Below are 27,464 nucleotides of genomic sequence, written 5' to 3' on the forward strand. Positions count from 1 at the left end.
GTGACTCAGTTAAATTGGTCCAAATAAATGCTTTGTCAACAGGTGTTCCCATATACCATACCATATATGTTTTTATTTTCGTGTTCTGTTGTTATTAGTGTTTTTTCACTTTTTTTTTGGAAAGGAGACAATTACAGGGGCGTGGGTGGGCGTGTTTTACGGAAAAGATGACGTGCCTTAAGTTCTTAGTCACTTAAACAACGCAGCTGCGTGTGAAGCAATAATCATTTTGATTTTTAGCAAGTCGAGAAGCTAAAATTTGATATTAATAGCCATAAATTGAATGAAACACTTAAAGTTGTTTTAAATAAGTACAAAAAAGAAGGTAAAACCAGAGTTTAGAAAGGCTTATTAAAGACACAGTTCCTAATACAAGAAAGTAAATATATAAAACAAGTAAATAGAGCACTCAATTTAATGATATAAAAGCTAGAATAAAGGGAGAACTTGTATATAATATAGAAATATTTGTAACCCTTTAAAACCTTACTTAATAGTACACACCAATCTCCCTTAAATAAATATATATTAGTTACTTTAAAAAAAAGAAAAACTATATGAATCAACCCAAAACCCTTCGACTTTTGCATTGTAACTTATAACTTAATAGTTCTCTAATGATGAGAGACTTCAATCTGTAAATTGCAAACAAAAAAACACGATTGTTTTGATTTCAACTTTTCTCTTTTAATGAACAATTCACACGTTTGTGTAATTTACATAAATTAAGCTTAGAAACTAGGTAAAAAAAAAAAACTTCCCGCGCTGCAAACCGCATCAAAGTCTCCTGACCATCAAGGTGAGGCCAAGGGCCATGGCCAAGGTCATCATCACACCCGTCGTCGACGTCATTGTTGCTCCTCCATTGCGGTATCCATAAGCGCCCGGATAATTGGACTCCGGCCGGATTCCGCCCATATATCCACCAGCCTGGTTGCCATACGAAAAGGGACGTCCATGCTCATCTGTGCCACCTACATAGTAGGCACCATTGCCACCAGCTCCACCGTAGGTTCCTCGTGAATCAATCCCTGCATATCCATAGCTGTACTGTGGATCCTGGGCTCCCAAGCTGCCTGGCGGATGCATTCCACCCGATTGGGCATTGGACCAGGCGCCCACGCCAGCCGAGTTGCCATTATTCCAGTGTACTGTTCCAGCTTGTCCCTCAACTGTGGGAAATTTGTAAGGAAAATTACTTATACTATATAAACGGTGATGTTCTTAAATACGCTGAGGTACTTTTTCACCATAAATCTACCACAAACGTATTATCTTCATTCTGTTATCCTAATATTTTGACGATTTATCTTTTTTTGGCCTTTTAATTTGTTAAAAAAGTGTACATTTAAATAGTTTTGAAGACACTTGAAAGCTAGGCTCATTATTTATAATTTTAAAAGAGAAAGCCGTTTGTAAAAATCAAGACATTTGCCTTTTTTCGCTTTCCCTAATTATTTTCACAAATACCAATTTGTTATCTTAAAGCAAGCTTGCTGCTGTTAACTTAAAAAAAGTAAACAACAAAACAAAAAAAATATATATATAATATAAAATATGTATATATATATTCACAATAATATTTAAGCCGCTTTTAGGGCTTTTTGGTAGATGTATTATTTATTATTACTATATATTATTTAACGCATTTGTTAAATATATTTTTCCATATTTTAGTTTTGTTGATTTAAGAATATCCATTTAGTATTGTGAATTTTGAGTTTATAGCTTTGTAGTTCCGAAGTTTTATAAAAATTATCATGTTTCTGTTATTTATTTTAGTTTAGTTTTTAGTTTTTCTATCCAGAAAAGTAACTATTTTTCCGCTTTCCTTAAATTTTTGCCTTCATCGGAGACTGTTATATCCATTTTTAAAGTCTCTCTCTCTTTATGTAAGCCGTAGCTAATTTCGTGTAAGCCGTTTTCCACGTAAACGAACCAATTTGTTGCTTTTATTTCTACACATATCGCTTGGGGGGGATTTTCCTTTACGCTTTTCCGACTTTTCTCCGCCACTCACCCGCACTGAACCTGGCCAGTGCCAAGCTGATCATCAGCACTGCTGCACTGCCACTCAAGAATCGATTTGAAATGGACATGTTTACCGCTGGATTGCTGAGCTTCAACTAAACCGCTGCCGGAGCAACTTTGACGGTTTTAAACCCGTTTTTTACTCTGTCGGTAAAAAAAACAAAACCAAATAACTTAATCGCCGTTTGCTTGTTGTTGTTGCTGTTGTTTAACCGAGTCATCATCAGTAGTAGTTGTTGTTGATTTTAATTGTTAACTCAGTCAATTTTTGGGCGGAGTGTTGTGACTCGACTTTGGGGGGGAGAACTGACTTGTGATCGACATAAGTACATAAATATTTAGTTGCCAGAAAGGGGAGTTTTCCCTAATGACAAATTATAGATTACTTAAAGTTAAATATGTTAAAATTATGGGGAGAAAAAAGTTAAAACAAACTAGTTTCAGAGTTTTTAAAGCGATGAAAATGATATGTAAAAGTGTGCAATATTTTGGAGTGTTCTTTAAAAGGAAAGACAAAGGCACACGGAAGAATCTATTATAAATTAATATTATTACTATTTATGGTTTATTAATTATTATTATTATTTATGATTTAATATTTACTATTATATTATTTAAATTATATACTGTAATTCATTTAAACTGCCTTAATCCACAAGGATCTGTCTCTTTAAGTATAAACAAAAGTCTTATTAATATTTCCTTTACCCTAATTTCAATTATTAATTACAGGGCATCCACTAAGTCGCTATATTTCTCTCTCCCAAGCTATTTACAGCCAAAAGGGGTATAATTTATTTTCAAATACAGAACACGCAAATTGATGCAATGTAAAGTTGATGCGGTTAAAGTGTTCGCTCGACGTGAGAATCGCAACTTGAAGTCTTATTTCGTTTTCGTTTTATTTATATTTTCCGGTAAAGAACACGTTAATTTGTTGTTGATATGCACGACTCTGGCCAGGGTCAACAAGGGGTTAAGAGGGCTGCCAAATGTTGGTTTATCCCAGAACAGGTGAGACATCTCCACAGGAACAAAAAAGTGGACGAAAAACTAAGAAACATCTAGCAACTTGGGTTCAAATATAAAAAAATTAGAGTGCTACTCTGACTATACTGACTATAATGTTTTGTTTAAATTATAGAACATTCTTTTATATTATAAATAATATAAAACTTAAACTTCTATATTATTTTCCTTCTGTGCAGAGCACTGCCTTTGAAGATCACCCGAATTGCATGCGACTCTTATTTTCTCGGTCAAATATTTTTCTCATATTGTTTTCCCAACGATTCACACCTTTCAGGTAGGCAATATTATCGGCGTCATAACAATGCAGGTGCTTTGTTGCCTTTTGAAGAAAAACGATAGAAAACGAAAGGCAAAAAGTCAACAATTGCTTGGGTTTTAGTGCAAATTTGCTTTCTCGTCGTCGCTTCTGTGACGTAAAATACCGATTTAGGTCGGCCAAGATATGGTAACAGTACGCGTGGAATCTATGCAACTACTATTATTTGGATAGTTTCTATTTTTGGGCTTTGCAAATTGGCTGGAAAAGGTGAATTTCTTGAAAGGGAAACCATCCAGATGCATTTTTTGGAATTAAAAACAATAAAGAAAGCCTATCTCTAGCACTCAGCAAGTTTGTATACTATTGTAGTTTACAATTGGATCATTAAGAATGACTTTAATTTGAATACATGATTAAATATCAAATTAGAAGAAAATATGTTGAAAATTGGAAAAGTTTTATATTGTATACCTGTGAAAAGGTATTCTAATTTTAGTCAAAAGCTTGAAACCTACTGAAAAAATCATTTCCGACCCTATAAATATAAATATAAATAAAATATTCTTGATCAGCATCAACAGCCGAGTCGATCTAGCCACCTCAGGCAGTAAAAAAAAATTAATGAATTTTTTCGAAATTTTATAAGGAGTTAAAATGTGCAAAAATTTGACAAAAATTTTAAATTATTTAAAATTGTAAATTGAGTATGCAGATTTATTAATCTAATAAAAACTAAGATGGAACAGCTTTCCGAATTAAGTTTAGTGCTTTTTTGGCTTAGTTATGAGTTTTTTAAACTTTGATTTTGTCGAAAAAATAGCATATAATAGTGTTGTTAAATATCGATTCAAAGAATGCGAATATTTTAAGCTTAGTTATGATTGAAGTTAGATACAATCCTATAATTATTTTACAAACTGCAAAGTGTTTTAATATTGGACTTTAGCCACCGCTCAATTAAATGACAGTAGATAGATTCTGTCACCTGTCCCACAGTCATGTTTATGCATTAGACCAGAAAGCTACGTGGCACTTGGGCCAACTGGATATCCTGCAGCGGCTCCTTGATCTCTAGTGCTCCACCAGTCACAGCGACAGCTTCCACGGAATTATTGATCCAATTGTCAGGAGCCTTGTCGGGGATCGGAGTTGGGCTTACTTTCAAGCACTTCTCCACCTTAGAAGCTTGCTCTAACTGCTGCTGCAGCGTCGAAGGTCCAGTACGATCACATCGTTGATTACGAAGTCAGGAAACATCAAAGTCCGACCACTGATTCATATTTTGATTTTGTTTGTTTTGTTTATATAAAGTTCTTTTTAAATCTGGAAATCCAGGGATGGCGAAACTGTGCAGAGGCCTGTTCCACTTTCATGTTCCAAAACAGTCGAATGTTTTGAATGGTAAACAATGTGATTAAAGAAACCTAATTGATTTTACACAGCGAAGATCTCCATCAACTTCAGACAATCACATTAGCTTTGTTTGGCAGGTCAAATTTGCACTTTCACTTTCAATTACGCATTGATCACTTGAAATCAGTCTTTTTCACACACTTTATTTAAATCACAAAAGTTTGGCACTATTTTTAACAACATGGCCATAAAACATATATATTTGTGTATATATTTTACGCAAAAAATGTAACTCTGATTATGACTGATGCATAATTAATGTGCTCGATGGAAATCGAAGTTTCTTCTATGTCAAAACTTTTATAATTAAAATAAATAGAATAAATATTTCCAGATTTGGCAGCTGAAAACAGCTTTTCCCATACAATTAGTTTATTCATATAAATACCCACTGAATTTTAGGATAACCAGTGTGTCGCAATATAGTTCCTATAAATCAATCTTTTGTGTGACTAAATATAACATTACGAAGTTTAAATTATACCGATATTATCAATAATTCAATCATTGACTGGTAAAGTTAGGTCCCTAAATATATGGTTTTATAATATTATTTTGTTAGGTTTAAATGCATATGTACAATTATTCAAAACGGCACTAAGTTGTAGATTCATAGAAAAATGAATAATTATTAAGAGTATGTAAACAATCAAAAATAATGTCAAAATTATGTATAAACATGCTCGATAGTGGAAATACATTATGTTCTCTTCAAAGAAATATGCCCCACGTTGCACCTATCAAAGTGCGAAAGAAACAGCGCAACTTCCGGGCAGACTGCTTTTTGATTGGGTTTTAACGTTTGCCAACACTAGCGCGAAAGCTAATTTCCGGCGCCACTTCAAGCCCACACTCCGCATGGTGTACTCAACAATTACCGCGAATATTTTGTTCTTAAACATGAAGCATTCAAAATGCGTGTTATGCCGCAGCAGGGATAAAGACTAGTTTATCTTTGGCAAGTTGTTTAAGTGCGGGAGATATTACATTTATCGAAACTGCTTGGTAAGTTGACCCCAATGAGGAAATAGTAATTTCCACTTAGTTGTGTAATCCTTCTCCGGCAAACAGATCCAGGCACCGTGCTGCCAAAATGGATGGTTTCATCGTAAATACGCCCAAGATCAATGCATGAAAGCGTACAATGCTTTCAAGTGTACACTTTCCACGAACGAAAAGCAATTCGCAAAGGTTGCACTGTTCGGTGTTGCCACACCATACTGATAAGTTCAGAGGAAAAAACTAAGAAGCTTTCAAGTTAAATTTGTAACCCAAGCATTCATCACAGGCGTTGCAAGTTACCCGAATCACCAATATGGCTATTTAACGTATGGAACCCTGTCCGAAGTCTTTCGCGCACGCGCAGCTTACCATAATAAACTCAACTTATGCAACAAGAGGAGGAGGAGGTGGGATACAAATCAGAAAAGAAATATCACATTCTTATAAGAATATATTCGTTATAGCTTGTACTATTTTTTGTTGCTTTTTGTTCAAATAAAAACTCAAAGTATGGGAATAATTTGTAAATATTATTGTGTTGTGCAAAGGGTAGGTATATTATTTATAAACTGAATGGTAATAGGTAGACTTACTACTTTAAAAAATATTTAAGTGTATTAAAGGTTAATTGCGAGTTCACAAAAGTGGTATCTTTGTACAATAATAAATATTATGTTAGTCTGAATTATGAAAAGCAGTGAAGGAGAAATATGCGATCCTATATCTATATACATATATATTTAACTTTCGAACCCTTTTTAAATACCATTGCAGAACAAAGTAAACCTTAATTAAAAACACTTGCAAACCTTAATTAAGTGTAATAATTTGTTACGAAACATGCGTTTAAGCACTTTTTAAAAAAGCTTGATTCCATAAATAGTAATTATGCTATAGTTAGGTCTAACTAAATAAAGAATTATACATATGTCTACACAAATTTTACCCCTTTTGCTGCACTGCTAAGTTTAAAAGCCCATTTTTTTCATTCTTTTGAACTATTTTACTACTTCTAATAATACTTCTTTCTCAGATTCCTGAAGTAAAAGAAAAGCCAAAAGCAGCGGGGAATATTATTCAGGAGTCTGGGCTTGGTGGAGAAGGAAAATTCTTGATGCCTCTGTATTCAATGGCTTTATATTTTTCTTCCTTAGGTTCAAAGGTGAAAAACAAGCCGAGAATGTGTTCTGTCACCCAGGTGAGGTTTTTACAGGATAAGAAATAGGATATCCGAGACCATATTTCTTCATAAAAGAAAAGGAAGAACAAGTATAAAATTTTGTTAAAGAAAGCTCTCCTCAATATCAGTTATTTGGAAATAGACTTAAGTTTTTAATTGTTACTCAACAATATAAATCTCTTATTTTGTATACCCCTTCAAAATATTAAAGGCTTAATTATTGATTGCGTTTTCAAATAGCATAAGTTTTCAAAGGTTTATAAGGCAAATGACTTTGGAAACAATGTTTTCCAAAACTGGCAGCTTCTTTGTTTGCTTATTTTTAAGTAAATAAAACACAAGTTTAATGTTTAAGATAACGACAAAAAAAAACTTTTTACTTTATTTAAGTTAAAAAAAAAGAAAAAATTACAAGTTTTAAATCTTGTTTATATATTATTCATAAGGCACTGTAATTGTTGCTCCAGTTGTATTTTTTATGTGGTTGGTATTTATTCCGGTACCGTGTTCCAACTTTCCTCCGGGTTTTGTGTATGTTGTGTGATCTCAATTTTGGGATCTAACGCGAACGCGTGGGGCACGTCCCCTGTACCTAACAGGTGGGGTATGAATGATGCGTGGTCCACTGCCACGTCGATGTTGTTGTCCAGCAATCACGCTTTCGCGCGGTACAGCAGCATCCGGCGGATTGGGCAAAGCAAAGCGCCTGTTGAAAATTTTTTGGTTTAAAAATGTAAACTCCCAAATAGCTAGTTAGTTTATCCCCTTTGAACTCACCACTTTGGTATGGCAACACCGAACAGTGCAACCCCCTCGAATCGATCTTCGTTCCTGCAAAGGGGACACTTGAAGCAATAGTTCGTCGCAATGGAATGGTCCTGGACGCATTCACGATGAAACCATCCATTGTGGCAGCACGGTGCCTGGAATGCCAATGGAGAGCGAAAATCTTGACCATCCGGCACAACCGGAGCAAGGCAGAGGACACAATTCTCTCCCGGCTCAGGGCGAGTGCTAGTCTTCGGCACATGCTGTCCACAGAACGTATTGAATTTTCCATCATATTGGAGAAGACCCATATTAACAATGCCACACTTGGTGTGGAAATTACGCTTGCAGCCTCTGTGGCAACACGAGAGATTGGCGCCCATGCGATAGCAATAGGAGCACGCGAACAAGCTAATGCGTTTCTTCTCAGCCGCCAAGTCCTTCTTGAAAAAGTTCCACATTCTATAGCCGGGATCGGCCCTCTGGAGAAATTGTCCCACACATAGGATCTGCTCGACCGGCGAGAGGAAGCACACACACAATAAGAGTGGCCAACTATTTTCCCCGAATCGGGGGTGTACTCACCAAGCAATTACGATGCACAGTATTCTTTTCCTGCTTATCAAACTCGCCAAAGGTCACCTCGTCGTTCTCACAACTGCCGCACAGAATACACGGTTTATTCATATTTTGATCACTGAATTGAAAATCAAACACTTTCGATGGAAAAATATTCGCAGCAAGTTTCGACCAAACGAAGCGAGGAGACCACGAAAAAGAGCGCCGGAAATAAACTCTTCCAACAGTGTTGGCAAACGTTAAAACGAGATCATATGAGAGAATATTCCTCTGTATTCACACCTTATTGTCTTTATTCACACTGCTAAGCATGAGGATAATGTATGTTTGTACTTAAATGTTTTTAATTCTGATGGTATCAGTAACATTCAGTTTTATTATTGTGTTAATCTACAAATTAGTCAATTTGTAAGATAATGTAGAAGAAAAAATTATAAATTAAGCTTCTAGTTCAAATGTAAACATAATAATCCGCTATATTTTCATTATATGCCTTAAACCTTAATGTAAACAGTAAAGATATAAGAACTTGAAATGAAAATTTCTAATCAGAACTTCTAGTTCAAATTTAAATAAAAAAACCCGTAACTTGAACTTAAATGTAAACACTAAGATATAATGACTTGAAATGAATTTGTTTGTGTTTCCACCATTCCCACAAGCTATTTAAAATTCAATATTATAATAGTGCATTAAACATTAAACCTTAATATAAATATAGTATAAATTAAATATTATATAAATATATAGAGAGCTTGAAATGAATAGGTATCCTTGTACACCATTCCCACAAGTTATGTAAGTGAAAGACTGCATTAGGAACGTAGTTGAAAAGCTTGTGAAAAGCTATCAGTGGAGACCTGATAATTATTTTGATGTCAAAAGTGTTTCTGAACAAGTTACATAATATATACTGGAATAACATCATGTCTTGCCTACGAATGAAGAACGACCAACCCTATAAAGTAATAGAGATTATTCCTTAAGAGCCGTACTTAGTATAGAAATTTTTGGCTAAATTGAAACTAATACAACAAACTATGAATGTACATATGTATGTATGTATGTATGTACATATGTATATGGAAAAGGTAATCAAAAGACACGGACCTCGGACCACGGACATACAATACAGATTTATTTAACTCATCTGTTTACATTTTCCTTTAATGTCAAACTAATAACTGACATCAGGTAACAACTTTTAGTTGTACAATACGTAAGCCTTTTTAATATAACAAACTGTTTTTAATTTCCTCGTATTTTGTATTTTCAGGAATTAAAAAAAAAAAAAAACAAAAGAGAATGTATTATTCGGTAAAGTTATCCGAAATGCCGCCTTGGACCGACCAAGGGGGTAGCATTGCGGCCATGTGTGGCAAGGATTGTGTGATCATTGCCACGGACTATCATCCGGGAAGTTTCCAGATTGACACACCACCTTCAGGCTTCAAGAAGCTGTTCAAGATAAATCCTAAAACATTTCTGGGCCTCACTGGACTTCAGATGGACATCCTGGCTGTTCATGATCGTGCCATGAATCGCCACAATCAAAATGAATTGAGTGAGTGTCGTGAAATGAATCCAAAAGAGTTCTCAATTGTGGTCTCGAACATGTTGTCCAAACAACGCTCGAAGCCATACTATGTGGAGTCAATGGTGGCTGGTTTGGAACCCGATTGGAATGATGGAACCCTAATGCCTTATATATGTTACATGGACTGGATTGGTTGTAGAAGGGAGGCCAAGAATTTCTTGGTGTGTGGCACCAGTGCCTTACAGCTAAATGGGATATGTACATCTTTGTGGCGACCAAATTTGTCATCAGATGATCTCTTTAAAGTCATCTCAAGTGCGTTACATGTCGGCTTGTCTCGGGATCGTACAACTCGATTGGGTACTTCTGTATTTATGTATCTCATCGAGGCGGATAAGATTACGGAGCGTTTAGTGGAGTTGTGAATATAGTTAATGCTTTAATAGTTTGCGTAATATTTAAATCCAATCGATAGGCAATTGTATTTAATCGTCTGACGGACAGTATTTAATCGATAAATGCTGGTGGTGCCACCTGCCTTGACGCATAAATCCTGCGCAATGGATGCCACAGTGCAAAGTGGTGTCAACCCTGAGGTCGCACAACCCTCAAAAGCTAAACTAAGGGTTTGTATAGCTCTCTCTCTCTCTGGATTTCTCTCGTTCTCTCTCTGTTTGCGAGTGTTTTGGGGCCTTACTACGTTTGTGTTATGGTTTTTCCTGGCTTTTCACCCCCCTCCCCGACTCGCCGGGAGAGGAAAAGCTAGTTCGAGTGCGAGTGCCGCTGCTGGTGCTGTTGCTGTCAGTTTGGTCCCGGACTCCTTTCTCGTTTTTGGCTCTAAACTCCTGGAGAACTCACAGCGGTCGCAGCAAGATGCTTAACTTTGGGCATTAAGTGATTTTTCCAATCTAAAGTGCAACTTAATAAATCGGTGGTTAAAAGTTAGCGTGGAAAAGCAAGCGAAGGCAGCTGGGAAAAATCGCATTGCATTCATTCGGGCGCACAAAGAAAATGAGCGCAAAGGTATGGAAAAGAGCGCGACTCTCTCTCTTTGAAAGTGTGTGTGTGCTACGGAGTGTGTGTGTGTGTTACAGAGTGTGCTTCGAACAGAGTGTGTGTTCTATAGAGTGTGTGTGTTACAGAGTGTGTTCCCTGGCTAGATAGTGTGCGTGTGCGATATAAACAATGCTGCTTTCAAAGTTGTAATTGCCTTTTGCAGCTAAACAATTGTATTGCACTCTGGCACGCCACGCCCCCCTAAAGCCTAACCGAAAATCGGTGTGCAACATAACGCCCCCATTGCACTGTTGCCCCCTTTTGATATAGCGTTGACCCTGGCCCTTGGTATACATAAATTGCAGAAACTGCACCATAAATTCAACTCAGGTCGGTCGCTCCCCCTCTTCTCCCCATTAAGAGTGATTTCCAACATATGTTATGGTAGTCAGGACACAGCGGTTATCCCTCGGGGGGAGGAGATGCAACACAAATGGGAAAAGCCTCACTCTTCTAGTTACTCTCTGCTTGCCACAGAAAACTCATCTGATGGCCATAAAAGCCCGTTTATTAACTCTGAGAATTCTCAGAATTCGTCTATTGGGTTTGGCTTTGGCTTGTCGCTCTCCATTAAGCCCTATTCTCTTGAATATTTCTTTATGGAATATATATAGTCGTGTTTGAGTGCTTGTATTTTAAATAGGGTATTATTATAGAGTACATAGTGATATTTGAGGTCTGAAATATGGCGAAACATATAGGTATAGAATGGGAATATTATTCTGCTTCTCAGCCCTGCAGCTTCTACAGAAGACTTTGAATTTGGTAGCTTTTACCAATCTGTGTTGATATATTTATGAGTTGTTTAAGATCACAAATAAGTGGAATTAAAGAAGTATAGGTATAAAAGTCCCTAAAGAAGAATAAGTCCTGAACAATGAATGCAAACTTAATTTACAGAGATCTGCGATAAGAACAATACAATACAATCATAACAACAAGAACAGATTTATCAAATAACCAACTAAAAGTTTTCTTTTGAAGACAGTTTTCTCTTAAATTTAAATGAAATTAATAATCCATTTTAAAAACAGGAAATTATATAAAGAAAATTACATTCTTCTTGCTAATTTTCTTCTTAAAACAAATCCTTCTTTCAAAAACACCCTCTTGCTCCTCTTTCTTCTTACCAATCTCTTGCCCTTTTTCGATTTGTGGCCACTTGGCTGTTGTTAGCCTGGGCCATAAGGAGAGCATTCCTTAGACGTATTTATATATGCCAGTTAATGTCTGTTTACATTCAACAAATCCCGCCCGAATGTCAATGCATGGCAGTGTGGTGTGAGTTTTGCAATTTCTGTTTACATTTCGATGGAATCGCTTCGGGCTAAGAATTTGGCCCAAACCAACCATAATAGATGGCAAAATATGGCAAAATAAAATGCAAAAGAAAAAAAAAAAAAAAACGGAAAAAAGGCACAAACTGCGCAACAGTTTTCACATCAGCTGCCAGCATTTTCGTTGATGGTGATAAATTAAACGCTCTGCCCACGGATTGTAAGCCAATACAGTGTACATAGGGTTACAGTGAGCACTGGCTAGGGATGGTCTGAGATATGTTATTAATGTATTATATATTATTCCACAACATAATCATAGTTTAAGTATTCAAAGTCACAAGTGGCAATGCGGCGTATGAGTGATATTTTTGATGTAATGCCAGGAGTTACTGTCTAGTTCCTGGCTTACATCACTCTACGAGGCTCTCAATAACAGTTTGTCGTTTTCAATTAGGAAAACAGGCTCGTGTTTTTATTGTATATATAACACTGATCCCTCCCAAATATCGTGGATATATATTGTTCTAGCCCATGAATGAACGCTAAATAGCTTGAAGATAAATGAAAATGCACATAAACAAAAGGCCAATGATGCAAACCATTAATTGAATATTGCTTTGCGTTAATTGAATACATATTTTCCGTCCAATACTTTCATATTCCAAGCAGTATTATATACATATGGATACATATAGATGCCACCCGCTTGCCTCGCTCACAAACACACACTCACAACACACAGAGCACACCACTCAATTAATTTGTGTACAATGCAAAACTATTCGATTCTGGGTCTGAGGGAATGGGGACTACGGACTGGTAGACTCGGGACCACAAACTGGGGGCTCGGTTCCTGGGTGGAAAGCTCCACGAACACGGGCCTCAGTGCACACCCAACGGTCATGGGCTGAACACGGTATTATCGCCGCCGTCGCATTCTGTTATCGTACCGCTTCTCATTCCGCCCGGAAAGTCAAAAATAATATAAAATAAACAACAAACATTTCTCCAGTGTATCTTTGAATACCACTGAGTGGTACCTTTTTGTGGGTTTGAGCAAAATGTGGCTCTCCGACTGTCGTTCGGTAGGTTAAGTTCAGACAAATGATATATATACATTGGATCTACAACTACATATATCCATATAAAGCGGCATATATGCAGATCTTCAGTCAGATGTGAGAGATATTAAAGCGCTGACAAGTGGTTGCAAATTACAAGGGGCTTAACCCCTAAACGAACAGGAGGGGTATAAAGCTCAGGGGTTAATAGTTGTCGTCTTTAAACTAAAAAATAATTAGTTTTTAGATAGTTTGTACAAGCTTGAGGCTTTATTTACTTACTTATTATATTTTTTAAGTTCATATTGTTATTAAATAACCATTCAGTAATTCAAAAATGAATTCATATTAATTGCCATATGTATTGGTTAAAACTTTGACATGGAAAAACAATTATAAGCGATAAGATACCTGCTCTATTATCACCATTAACTGGTAAACAAAAACTATATATTGGTGAAAAATATACGCAGTAAAATTCAAGATCATCTGTGAATCAGTGCTACTGACACAAGGGTTAAGAGCAACACTTTTTGAATACAACAGAAACAGAAGTTCTATGGGGGAGGTGATGGTGGGGTCTGTAAGAGAAAAATAAAGCACAAGGCGCTGAGTGAACGCTATAGAACACATCATACATACATACATATATATACACACACGAAAAAAAGAAAGCTTCGGCAAACGACGCTACTTTCTGTATCTACAAAATACAATTTTTTGTGCCTTATCAGATGCCCGAAAGGCCTAGGGCAAACATGGAGATACTCCGTTTACAAATATTCAAAAGATATATCCAAAACTGAACCAGAATGAATGTGTAGAAACTCAAAGTATATAGAATTCAAGTTTAGTTTTAGTTGAAAAGTATTCAAGTAAAGACATTTGGGGTAAGTAATACTTTAGGTATGATGTGATATGAAATGATATATAAAGTATCTTATAAATACACAGATGCAATGTATACCTCTGGACCTTTATTAACTTCTGGTTTCATCTCCACATTCCTTAAATAATCATATTTAATTACCATATATATTCAATTTCAGATGACACGCTACAAACAAACCGAATTCACGGAAGATGATTCCAGCTCCATTGGCGGCATTCAACTGAATGAGGCAACTGGCCACACTGGCATGCAGATACGCTATCACACTGCTCGGGTAAGTGAGATACTCTAGTTTCAGCTTATCCTCGTAATCCAAGTCCCCCCCCCCCAAGCTCTTCCATCTGCATTCTCTGTGTGGCAATGACCCAAAAACAAGAGCCCAATGAGGCCAACATGAGCGCCATTTTTTTATATTCGCCAGAAGGTTACCCCTTGACAGTGAAAAATCTGCCTCCCTGACAAATGCTATAGATACGAACCGATTTGCACCTACCCTATAAATTATATTTGTTTAGAGATAACTATAGAATGTATCTTATCTTTTTTAGGTTTTTATTCTGATAAATTAAAGATAAGTATAAAAACAAAAAGAGTTATGCCACAAGATTTACTGACTTTAAAGCTGGCCTAAGGTTTTCTTGAAATCTTGGTGGTTATGCATCTTGTTATTTAAGAGTCTTTGGCAAGGCCTCGTCTTATTATAGTTTTCTGTTTTTAATATTCATGGAAACCCCCAAGGCCTTACCTTATTATAGCTTTCTACTTGTAATATTCATTAAAACCCTCAAGTCTTTGTCTTATTATAGTTTTCAATATATATAATATTCATGGAAACCCCCTAAATCATAAAATATGTTTCTGGGATATGCAAGATCTTCACGCGTCTCCAATAAGGAGGGGATTTATTTTTAATCAGGTCATGTATTTTTAATCAGTTCTTGTATTTTTAGAGAAGCACTCCTTAACTAAACATTTAAAATATTTCTGTAACAATTACACATCCATATCTAACATATTTAAAAAAAAAAAAAATCGAATAATATATTTATAATTTTTTAAAAACCATCTCTCATAACTCATAACTCATAACTCAAATATAATCCTAAAATAGTAGAAAGGGCATCTGCTAGTCGTGTCAGCTTAAGATGTGTCAGCCACACATTGAGTTGCCTGCAATGGGTGGAAAAATGTAGCATCAAGTGACTTAAGTAGGCGAGATTTTTCTTGGGTAGATACACAAGTTTTTGAACTCATTTGAACCGCCGCCGTTTTTGCTTTTTGGATACAAATGCCGATTGTTTACAAAACACACGCCACTGGGTGAGATTTATGGGGAGGGCTTTAGCTTTTGTGCTTTTTTTTCGCTTCTTTGCTTTTGGAGGTTACTGTGTAGTCTCTGGTCTGATTACTTGATAATAGCAATGGCAATGGTTGAATCTTCTCGTTGCACAGGCCACATGGAACTGGCGTTCGAGGAACAAGACAGAGAAATGGCTGCTCATCACAACTTTTGCAATGGCCATAACGATCTTCACCCTACTAATTGTACTTTTTGCGGATGGAGGCGCCAGTGATGCCACCAAGCATGTTTTACATGTCCAACCGCATCAAAAGGGTATGTATTATATGTAATTAATAAATAAATTTATTATATACTAAAATTCCCAGCTCTTTTTACAGATTGTCCCTCGGGAAGTGAGCTGCCCTGCCTGAATAAGCATTGTATCTTTGCTTCCAGCGAGATTCTCAAGTCCATAGATGTTACTGTGGATCCCTGCGATGATTTTTATGGTTATTCCTGGTATGTTTTGATAAAAGTATTGCATTTTTAAATAACTAATCTAATAATAATCTTTACAATTACAGCAATCAATGGATTAAGAACAATCCCATACCCGAGGGCAAATCCACATGGGGCACCTTTGGCAAGCTGGAGCAAATGAATCAGCTTATCATTCGCAATGTCCTGGAAAAACCCGCCAAGAGCTTCAAGTCCGATGCCGAACGAAAGGCCAAAATCTATTACGAATCCTGTCTGGATGCTGATGAGCATATGGAGAAGTTGGGTGCCAAGCCCATGAATGATTTGCTGCTTCAAATTGGCGGTTGGAATGTGACCAAAAGTGGTTACAATGTGAGCAATTGGACAATGGGACGTACGCTCAAGATACTGCACAACAGGTGAGTGTTTAAGTTAGGTGGAACTTGTGCATATATCTCATATATCTTTCTTATATATTACCAACGTTTAGGTACAATTTCAATTGCCTTTTTGGCTGGGCAATCGGTGAGGATGATAAGAACTCTTCGCGTCATGTCATTCAAATCGATCAGGGTGGATTGACGCTGCCCACTGCCGATTATTACAACAACAAGACGGATAATCACCGCAAGGTACTCAATGAATACATCGAGTACATGACCAAGGTGTGCGTCCTTTTGGGTGCCAACGAATCGGATGCTCGTGCTCAAATGATCGGCGTTATCAACTTTGAAAAGAAGCTGGCAAATATCACAATTCCTTTGGAAGACAGACGCAATGAGGAGGCAATGTATCATCCCATGCAGTTGCGTCAATTGGCCAAATTGGCCCCATTCCTCAATTGGACGGATCATTTTGACAATGCCATGCAAATGGTGGGTCGCAGGGTCACCGATGACGAAGTAGTGGTTGTCTATGCTCCTGATTTTCTCAAAAACCTGTCGGATATTATACTCAAAATGGAGCAGACTGAGGAGGGCAAGATGTGAGTGTTGTACTTTAATATTTGAGGTAATAACCCGAATAATATTGTCTTTGCAGCACCTTAAATAACTATCTAATATGGCAGGCAGTGCGCACTTTGACCAGCTGTTTATCGAAACCTTTCCGGGATGCATACAAGGGTGTAAGGAAAGCACTCATGGGTTCGGATGGTGGCGAGGAAATCTGGCGTTACTGTGTCTCTGATACGAACAATGTAGTTGGTTTCGCCGTGGGTGCCATCTTTGTGCGTCAGGCTTTCCACGGTGAGTCAAAGCCAGCGGCGGAGCAAATGATTGGCGAAATCCGTGCGGCCTTTAAACTAAACCTTCAAAACCTAACTTGGGTGGACAAGCAAACTCGTGAGAAGGCCATCGAGAAGGCCAATGAAATATCAGATATGATTGGATTTCCCGATTACATCCTAGATCCCGTGGAGTTGGATCGCAAGTATGCGGAGCTAAATATCACACCGAATGCCTACTTTGAGAATAACATTCAGGTGGCAATTTATAATCTAAAGAGTAACCTTAAGCGCCTGGATCAACCGGTTAACAAGACCAATTGGGGCATGACCCCGCAGACAGTGAATGCTTATTATACACCGACCAAGAATCAGATTGTTTTTCCCGCCGGTATCCTTCAGACGCCTTTCTTTGATATTAACAATCCCAAAAGCCTTAATTTTGGGGCCATGGGTGTGGTAATGGGTCATGAACTGACCCATGCCTTTGATGATCAGGGAAGGGAGTATGATAAGTTTGGGAATATCAATCGCTGGTGGGATGCCAAGAGTATTGAACGTTTCAATGAGAAATCCGAGTGCATTGCAAGACAGTACAGTGGTTACAAGATGAATGGACGTACCCTCAATGGCAAGCAGACATTGGGTAAGTTTAGCTTGGAGATTGGGATATATTTTATATTCTAATATTGATTTTTCCCTTTTAATCAGGTGAGAATATTGCCGACAATGGCGGCCTTAAGGCAGCCTATCATGCCTATCTGCGTACCAAGAGCGAAAAGGAGGCGGATGTCCTTAGGCTGCCAGGCCTAAATCTTACACATTCGCAGCTATTCTTCGTGTCCTTTGCACAGGTAAGTCAAGGATCAAATAAGTTAAAGAAGAGTTATATATAAATGATCTCTTTCCCCGCCAGGTCTGGTGCTCTAGCACCACAGAGGAGACAAATCTCCTGCAAATGGAGAAGGATCCCCACTCACCATCGCAGTTCCGGGTGATCGGCACCCTATCAAATATGAAGGAATTCGCCGAGGTCTTCCAATGTAAGCCCGGCAAGCGCATGAATCCCACCGATAAGTGTGAGGTGTGGTAAAGGATATGCCGCTGTCCTGATCTCAGAATAAGCCAAAAGCCAAAGCTAAGTGGTGGTTAAATGAATGCAGAAAGGAGACACAGCCTCCATGTGCTAATCCTGCATCTGGAAATCTATGGCTTAAGTTGTCAAATTTTTTTATTATTATTTTTTTATATTTCTTGTTTTTTTTTTGCCCGTCAGTCATTGTGCCTATGAAAAAAAATGATCGAATCTGACGATAAAAATGCATAAAACCAGTATGGATTCTGGGATGAATTGTCCCTGGAGAACCATAAAAACTACATATTAATGTGAACTGTGTGGGGCGGGGTTTGTGCGATAGAGGCGCACACATATACATATATAAAATAGATAACGATAAATGATAACGATAACTGTAACTTAGCTATTTGTAGAACTATTAATGTATATTGTATTATAAAGATACAAATGAAGAAAAACACAAAGTTTGTGGCTACGGGACCCAAGGCCAAAATTAATGTGATGTTTATTCAGTGCTACGATTTATTTGTATTTTTTTTTTTTTTGTAATAAACAAAAACCAAACATAGAAAGAGAATTTTCCAAGTCTCCAAAACGCCAGGCTTTTTTAAAATAGGAAATGCCACATTGTAATCTTCTTAAAATGTATCTACAAGTATGTTTATGGCTACCGAAATCTGTGTTAATTTAATTTGGTTTTTAACTAAATAATCATTTTATATAATTGTTTTAAGTTTCCCTGTTTCTGTGATTTTCGGTAGCTTTCCCATATTCTGGACTTGGGTCATCGATTTGAGGAAAATCCTTACAATACACATAGCTAGTTAGTGTGAAAGCGACAGAGATGGCAATACAGAGAGGGTTTTCCAGCCTTTGAGTTGCCAAAAGTGACAGGAAAATATCCTTTATTTTTTGTTATAGTCTCCTAATGAGTTTTTATAAAATATAATAAGGTTTGTTTTTTTTTTTTAACTATTCATTTACCATTATAGTTAGCAGTTGCAGAGGGATACAGAGAATGCTAAAACACCAAATCAATACTAATTAAAATCAACTTACTGCTCAGATATATTGAGATTATATAGCCAAAGATATAAAGAAAGAAAAAAAAAACACACACACAGACACACACACACAAACACACATATCAGACTACGATAATGTGACAAAGAGCCAAAACACCAAGTAAATCTCTATGGGATTTACATAGGGCAACAAAAACCGAGCATTTAGTAATATGGAAATAGTAAAGCCACCTTCGAGCCAAAAAAAAAAAAAAAAAAAAAAAACGAAATCAAAGCCAGTCAGTTAAAAAGCACAAAATCTTCACTAAGAAATGGTCTTTCGGTTCCTCAAACTCTCATGTACTCATGACTCATAATTCATAATTCACGACACTCATTCATGTTTTTGTTTTTTGGTTGTTAAACATCGGGGTCTGGTACGCGTACTATGCATTTAAGTTCCGGTTCCACTCATGCCTCGGAAGCAGATGATTTTTGTATTCTATATATATGTACTATATACGATTAATGGGAGAGGTCACAAAAAATGGAGATAATACAGATATGGAAATAACATTATACAAAACAAAAAACAAAAAAAACAAACATATACTGTAACTGAGTGTTTAAATGCAAGTTATTTTTATTGTCTATGAATAGAGCGTGCATGTATACATTTGACGAAAATGAAAATAAAATCAATAACTGTGACTATGAGAGTTTTCCAGCATGATTTTTCTTCATTAATGGGGGAAAGTTGGAACGATTGTAAAGATATTTCAAAGGGAATTAAATGAAATATTATACATCTATCGTGTTTTATATAAAATAATATTATTTAAGCTTGAAACAAAGGTCAACACTAGAGTTTTCTTTATTATAAGACCTTCCAACTTTAAGCCGTTGAAGTCCCTTGAATTTTAAAAGTACCTTGTTTTAAGGCAAATTAAAGTACAACTTGAGACTTGGTAGACTGGTTCCTTGGCAAACTCCTTGGCATATTTCCTGCCCCTTTTGATGAACATTTAACTCGCTCTCTCCCTCTCTCTGGCTTTATTATTTGCTGGACAAAAATGCCAGAAATTCTAGCAAAATGCCGGTCGCTTGGGCTCTTAAAGTTGTCGAACTTTGACTTTATGACAAAGTTCTAATAAACTTTTCCTGCTGCCACTTACACACACACACACACACAGGCGGTTGTGTGTGTGTGAATATATAGAAAGGCCAGCAAATTGCTTACATAATAAATAATAATAATAGCGTGCGATTTTTGGCGCAATTTAAATTTATTTATGGCACTTGTTTGTTCGCATGTCATGCGCAAGTTTTAGCCAGACATTTTTGCGCCCACGAAAAGCGGGGGGAGGGAGTGTAAAATCCATATACACACACTCATATACACACACACAGGTGGGTGTTCTTTTTGTGTGCTTTTGGTGCTCGTTTTTCGGGTGGTGTGCGGCGGCCCAGGTAAAATGGTTAGTCCTTCGGCGGATTTACCTATTTTTATCATTGCGGCTGATCCCGGTCGCCTGGCAACCAGCCTGTGGGCTCACAGCATTTAATCTGCTTAGTGGGAGCGATGTCGACTCATAAATCCTGCCTAAGGCATTGCCATAGTCGTGAATGTCCCCAGACCTGACCATCGTCTTATCGCATTCCCGCAATCGGTAACAGCCGGCAAAGGACAATGGACGCGGAGGTCACATGGAAATGGAGGATGGAACTAGGAGATGGGTAATGGTGCTAGGAGCTGGTACCTGGATAGCTGGGAGATGGCGCTGAGAGCTGGGAGATGGAAGCTGCCTGATGGAGGTGAAAGATGAGCTCTGGTAGCTCAAAGGTAACGCTTCTTAAATGGCAATTAGTTGGCCACACCAACTGTCAGCTTCATTTAGCCACTGGATGATGTCATTGGGGCCTCTTTTGGCGGTAATTAATGCAATACAGGTTGGATAAACGACAAAGAGTGACCTGTAAAATGCTTGATTGGGCAAAAGGTATTAGTCCTTTCAACCGCAAGCTATGGAATTTCTCCCAGGGTACATTTTCTGTGTGAAATTAACAGATTTGTATGTTTTTCTCAAAGACCAAGTTCAGTTTGTTTTTAATATAATGAAAACTCTGTCTACCTATGCTGTTTTTAAGCTTGATTACCTATTTATTTTATATACATTTACTTAACATTCAAACTATTTACTAGTAAAATTAGTATTTTTGATATATTTACTCAAAATTTAATATATTGCCTAGAAAAAACTTGAAATAAAAACAAAATCCGTAATGCTATTCCCTTAAACCAGTTTCTAAGCTTCGTTTCACATAGAAATTTTCTGTTAAATTCCCTACTTAGACGATTATTAATTATTTAACTTCTAGTTATTATTTCCTAATCCCATTTTTCTAAGTCTATGCACTAAACCAAACTTTAAAAGGTATTTAAATTTTGCATTTGCTGACAGTGTGCAAAAGTAAGCTTTGCAATTAGTTTCCACACTGACCATCTGTCTTTGGTCAAACAATTTCTCGATTCATTGCATAATTGCAGGTCCTAAACAAGGCCAAAAAGTTAAAGCAATCAGCCAGGACCTAAAATCGGGTTTTTGGAAGGGTCACATTCCTTAACGATTGCCATGATTAATGGGCAATGCAAAACAAAAGCATTTCAAGGCTCAAACGAATAACAAGTGCTTAGACAGAAGTTGAGTGTAATTGCAATTATTATTATTATTATTTTGTTGTTGTTTATTATGCAGACAGGTTGTGTGTGTGAGTGTGAGTGTGAGTGTTTGTGAGGCTGCTTAAATATGCATATGTCCGGTGTGGACAAGCCCATAAAATCCCCTTGCTCCGCAACACCAACACCCACTCAGCCATTCATTTGCTCGTTCGTTTATTTATGTTAATTTAAATCAACATGCAAAAATTAGCACATGAAGCAGAGACGCAGGAGGACAGAAGGACAGAACGACAGGACACCGGATGACGTGTAGGCGCAGACGGAGATGAGTTTTGTGCATTTGCGGCATGGCTCGAAAACATTTAATTTATTTAATTACTTGCCCCTTAATTTGCATATTTAAATGAATTGCCGCAAAAGCCAAGGCTGGCCAATGCTGAGAGTGGGGTAGCCTCGATCCTAACATAATAACTTGATGACAGAGTAGCATAATGTATGCAATGACTTTTGACCCCCAACCTCGGAATGGGAATCGAAATAACTATAGAGAAAGAACTGCAGTTCATTTGATTTCGATTATAAGGATTAGATAACAAATCGATTAATGGAATGGAATAAGATCTCTACTGTGAAATGTCATTGCGAAATTGTGGTTGTTATTATCCTTGAGAAGCGTTGGTTTATATCTTAATCGACTTGAATGGTTTTTGGAGTAGGAAAAACATTAATTTATATACTTTTAAAATAATTGTTGTTTATAAAAACATATTAAAGGATAAGTATTCCTAAGTAACTAAGTTATATTAACCTCAAAATTCAGCTCATTTTCTGACAACTAAATATACATTTATTAATATAAATAAATATTAATATTAATATTAATATATTGAGATTGAGGTTCTTTAAAACCTTATTTTAAATATATACAATCCCTATCATTGATAACAAATAAAATCGATTAAATATATAAAATGTTTCGAAATGAATTGTATAAATAAATCATATTGAAATGAGATACTTGAGTTTCCCATGTTTATAATAATAATAATATTAATGTTTATATTATTTTGGTTCTGTGCAAATGCCTTCATTCATGATTGATTGACTTCAGCACGAACTTGGCTTATTGCCTCCTTGCTGATGATGGCTTCGGCATATTGCAAGTATTTTATGGCCACAATTTTGAATGCATGGAAACACAATGGAGCAACTTTCACATCCGTTTCCGCTTCGATTTCGCCATCGCCTTACGCTCCTTTATGGCTGCAAATCATTGTTTCTCGTCGCCCATTGAAAGTTTGTGTTTAACGCAACTTTTTGTGCAGACATTAATTGCAAAAATTTTCTCGCCTAATGGCTGCAGGGAGGGAAAGGAAAATTGGCCTGGCATTGGTTTGCGAAATGAGATTTCGACCACAAAACAGCAGCAAACACAATTTTGGCTTTCGTCTGATGTTCTCCTCTATGCGGGCAATAAAATAACAATCAACGCAAGCCGCGGCTGCCGCCGAAGGGGTGTGGGAATGGGTACAGGAATGGGTACAGAAACGGGGACTCAAGAGGCACTGGGTGGTCAGGGGAAAGTGTGGTGCTACCACTGGCTGCAAGCTAAAAAAAAAAAACAATGACAAAATAAAGAAGGGAGCTATAGACAACGAAGCAGCAAGTACTCTTTAAAACAAGAAATATATATACACTATTTAATATATATAACCATGGCAATCTTAAGACAGATCCTATGCTAATCTCTACTAAAGCGGAAGGTCCCTTACAGAACCGAAATTGAAAGAAAATTCTATCCAACAGAGGTTTTCAAAGCCCTTCGATTTATTTGGAAACTGTAACCCATTATTTAAATAATAAATAACCGCAATTAGTGGTTAGGGTATCCCCTGGGAAACTTGAAAAATACCCAGCAAAATTTTGCCAAGACAACCGGTGATGGGTAGTCCTTAGTCCTCTGAGTCCTTGGCGCACTTGCAGCCCTCGCACTTTGCATTGGCATTGAGGCATTAAGGCTGTTTCTGCCAACAAAAACTAATAAAATAAATTAAATCGCTTAATTGAAGTAAATTGCCTATAAAATTGTTTTTCGAAAGCAGCCAACAAAAAGAGGTGGGCCTCTCCCATAATTGAGTAATAAATTCAAATATTTATTGCATCAACAAATGTACAACTTGTGTTCACTCTGGACTCTGGACATTCGAGTGTTAAGTATTCCTTGGAGGGGGAAACTCAGTGAAGCTTTGGGCAATTTCAATTAAGTTCCCAACAAGTTGGGCAATCCTTTTCCCCTAATGCTACACAATTTTGCACTATGCTGTAAAAAAAATATAAGAAAAGAAACAACACCGCCAGGATCGTCAGACATCGGGGCGTATGCGTAATATGCATAAATATTGAATGACTTTTTGGTGTGACATCAAGCGATGTGCACTCAACACTTAAGCACACCCAAAGAGAGAGATACACACACAGGCACATACAGGAGCAGCAGCTACGATGGGGAAAAGTAAAGTGAAAGCGTATGTAAAATACTTTCACGCGCCCAGTGAATAATTTAAGAGCTGAGAACACAGAGCACAGCGATTCGAGTTTCGAGTTTCTCTCAGTTTTCAAGTTTGCCGGGCTCGGGGAAAACAGAGCCCATCAAGTTTGCACCCCATCTTGGCCGCCTTCATCAAGCCACTCCTGGGCCGAAAAATGAGTTACTTTACATAACTAAGTAATTGCCAGGCAGCCGAGGAGCGACACAAACGTAAAATTATTATAAACAAACCATTCGGCAGTCGTAAAAGCAAAAAAAAAAAAAGGAAAGCAACTCCACCAAGCTGACGATGTTGAAGCAAAAATGAGCAAAAAATCATCGCATAAAAGGTCCTCGCAAATTTCTTCATTATGCAAAAATCGGCTGGCAAAGAGTATAAAATACAAAACATATTTAAATGCAATAAAGTGAAAAGCAGAGTGGGGGAGGGAGATGGATGCCACACCCCCTTTTTGGGGGTGGGAATAGACGCATACTTGAAAGTGTGAAAATATGAGATTCCAAAGGAAATCCATAACTAAAGTGGAATGGAATAACTCAGTAGGGAGGAGATGGAGGATATTATTTAAATTAACTAAAGATATTTTAATTTATAATAAGAGTTCATGGTAATACCAGTGAGAATATTTTTAGAGCTTGATATAGAAGCTTTACTTTCGGAAACTTATGCAGATGATTAGAGGAAAATCTTTATTAAAAGGTCTAATCAGGGTTTATTAAAAGTTCATGATTTCTGGTTTCAGGAATAAAGATTAAATGTAGCAATGATGGGCTTATAGATTCCAACTGCATTACCCTAAGGAGTCTTCCTCCAATGGAACTTTAAAACTTCAAGAACGAAGTTAACTTTTCATTAATACATTACATCAATTAGAAAAAGTATAAGAGTGTATCCTTAACTATGGCAAGTTCTATTAAATGTGCCTTAAAAACTTTCCTATTTCCAACGTAAAAATTCGAAATGAAAAGTTAATTTAAAGAAAACAGAAGCTTTATAAGTAACATGAAATACTTGTTCCTTCTAAGACTTTAAATATATATAAATATATATAACAAATTGTACTAAAGAAAAAAGTCTGTGTACTTCTACCCATCATTTAGTGCCAAGTGATTGGATTAATTGAGCATGGAGAGGGTTGCTGAAGTTAACAGCAAAATAGATGCTACTACCTTTTCTCCCCCAGGGGGATACCTAAGGATCCCTGTTCCTTTTTCCAGCTGTCCATCAATCAGATTAAAATTGAAATTCCAACTGTCTAGATGGACCTCAATCCGTATCCCAAAGTTCAAGTCCAACTTGGTGTCCGAATGAAAACTCTAGAGCAGATACGATGGCACACTCACTTAATATTTGGCCAACAGCTTCAAGTGATTTACGGAGATTAAGGCCTGAAAGGAGATGGAGCTAGAGAAGGACTAGGGCCAAGAGCAGGAGGCCGTAACCGAGACCAAGACCGAGGCTGAAAGAAGCTTTTGTAAGCTGATTTTCCTGCTGGCTTCGCCATTGTCTAAGCCCCGCGCCTTATCCTTATGCGCTGCTCCTTTGGCTGCCCACGGGGCCATTTGGAAGTCACTCCATTGCCCCGCTGCATTATGAGAGTTAGTTGTGCGGCCAACTAAAACGCCATACAATTTATTATAAACGAGGGACACCCGGAGGGGGGATGTTGGCCACCCGAGGAGCCTAAGCTGCTGGAGCATGTCCTTGGGTCCTTCCTTCATCTTGACTGGCTTCTGGCAATGCGACCTGCTTTGCTCTGGCTCTTGGTCCAGCTGTTGCTCTTGCTCCCGCTCCTAGCTTTCACTCCTTTTCCGGCTGGCCACCTTTCACCTTTCCATCCGCCTTGGCCCAATGCATTCAATGCATTTCAATTGCCGGGCAACACACACAACATTTTAATTTGTTCACTACGAGAGAGTGGCTTAGCTATGGTGCAAGTGGGCATGGAAGTGGCTTAAAGACAGGGATTTAAACTGAATGCAATGCATTTGGGATAAGAGGGAAAGATGGTCAATTGGCTATAAGCTGTAAACGGGAATACGTTATACAACTTGGAAAAAAAACGTAATTTAACTTTATAGATAATAACGTAAAGCCTTTTAAAATTTTTAAAGCAAAAAAATGCTGATAAATAAACTCCTTTTTAATAATTTAAGTAGTCAAAGATCTACGCATTTTAATTAGAGAGTTTCAACTATAATAAATCAATAATATATCTTTAAATATAATATTACAAATCCCTTCACATATCCGAAAAACATTTTCCTTGACCTTCAGTTATTATTTTAGACCCAAAAATTACTTTGTACTTCAAACTTCTTAACTGAAACTTTAGTACCAACATTCTAAACAATTCAAATTTAATTTATTAATTGATTTCAAGAGGATTTCTGTAAAATCCCCAGACCCATCGTTAGCCAAAGCTCGACCTCTGCTGACGTGTTTCATGCCATAATTGAGGCCCCGGCATTGAATTTGATTTTCCAGTGAAATAACAGTCGATTGTTCGAATAATAAGGAGCTCATCAGTCCGGGATTAGCACTGCCAACGGAAGCGTGGCAGACGAGGAGAGGAAAAGCCCACCCCGTTTCGCTTTCCGCCCGATTCCAACCTGAATCTGTGACCTTCAATGGATTTGTGGCTTTTCAATTAGCCAGCGACAGAAATGTCAGCGGAGGGGCAAAAAATGAAGAAGGATTTCCATTTTCACACTCAAGTGTCAGGCGTGGGCGGCGGGCAGGAGATGAGCTCCCAGATAACGCGGCTCCAAAAAGGTCCTGCGAACAGGATCTAGACCGGCAACGGGTAAGAGAAAGGCAAAAGGGAAAGTAAGAGAGAGAGAGAATGGCGACAGGAATAAAATGCGTGAAAAAGGTTAAGGATTCAGAGGCCGGAGCAGTGTGTCGCTGTCTTGGACCTCGTTCTCATCCTTATCCTTATCCTTGTCTTTGGTCCTCGCCGGGGGAATAAACTTATTTATTTTTTAAGGAAAATTCCTACACAGAGAAATAAACATGAGAAAGACCCTTGTTCTAGGAAGCTCTAGGAAATCTTAAAATACTTTTCTTTTAAGGT

The 27,464-nt window shown here is 37.4% G+C and overlaps 3 protein-coding genes and 1 pseudogene across 5 annotated transcripts; 2 read left to right on the plus strand and 2 right to left on the minus strand.

Moving 5' to 3' along the window:
- Positions 1–665: 665 nt before the first annotated feature.
- On the minus strand, positions 666–2,172 carry LOC110184204 (uncharacterized). The gene is made up of 2 exons (XM_020952651.2): positions 2,021–2,172; positions 666–1,172 (listed from the first exon to the last, which is right to left on the minus strand). The coding sequence occupies exons 1-2, from the start codon at positions 2,097–2,099 to the stop codon at positions 778–780; spliced, it is 474 nt and encodes a 157-aa protein (XP_020808310.1). The 5' UTR covers positions 2,100–2,172; the 3' UTR covers positions 666–777.
- Positions 2,173–7,266: 5,094 nt separating this feature from the next.
- LOC110184202 (E3 ubiquitin-protein ligase PHF7-like) lies at positions 7,267–8,491 on the minus strand. Its single transcript, XM_020952649.2, has 3 exons — positions 8,271–8,491; positions 7,695–8,194; positions 7,267–7,623 (listed from the first exon to the last, which is right to left on the minus strand). The coding sequence occupies exons 1-3, from the start codon at positions 8,370–8,372 to the stop codon at positions 7,464–7,466; spliced, it is 762 nt and encodes a 253-aa protein (XP_020808308.1). The 5' UTR covers positions 8,373–8,491; the 3' UTR covers positions 7,267–7,463.
- Positions 8,492–9,596: 1,105 nt separating this feature from the next.
- LOC110184152 (proteasome subunit beta type-3 pseudogene) lies at positions 9,597–10,226 on the plus strand (annotated as a pseudogene).
- A 217-nt stretch (positions 10,227–10,443) lies between these two features.
- Nep3 (M13 family metallopeptidase neprilysin 3) lies at positions 10,444–19,878 on the plus strand. Of its 3 annotated transcripts, XM_020952646.2 has the most exons (9): positions 13,022–13,222; positions 14,248–14,364; positions 15,543–15,705; positions 15,771–15,891; positions 15,957–16,271; positions 16,343–16,837; positions 16,894–17,723; positions 17,789–17,931; positions 17,994–19,878. In XM_020952646.2, exons 1-9 carry the CDS (start codon positions 13,199–13,201, stop codon positions 18,168–18,170), a joined length of 2,385 nt encoding a protein of 794 aa, XP_020808305.1. In that variant the 5' UTR covers positions 13,022–13,198; the 3' UTR covers positions 18,171–19,878. The 3 variants fall into 3 exon arrangements, with proteins under 3 accessions (XP_086685660.1, XP_086685666.1, XP_020808305.1); XM_086829540.1 differs by lacking the exons at positions 17,789–17,931; positions 17,994–19,878 and adding an exon at positions 13,933–14,088 and having other exon boundaries at positions 12,807–13,222; positions 16,894–17,779; XM_086829534.1 differs by lacking the exons at positions 13,022–13,222; positions 17,789–17,931; positions 17,994–19,878 and adding an exon at positions 10,444–10,824 and having other exon boundaries at positions 16,894–17,779.
- The last annotated feature ends 7,586 nt before the right edge of the window (positions 19,879–27,464 follow it).

Source organism: Drosophila serrata, unplaced genomic scaffold, assembly GCF_035046125.1.
Source record: "Drosophila serrata isolate PLE 108 unplaced genomic scaffold, ASM3504612v1 contig_23, whole genome shotgun sequence".
In the NCBI taxonomy this organism is placed as follows: domain Eukaryota; kingdom Metazoa; phylum Arthropoda; class Insecta; order Diptera; family Drosophilidae; genus Drosophila; species Drosophila serrata.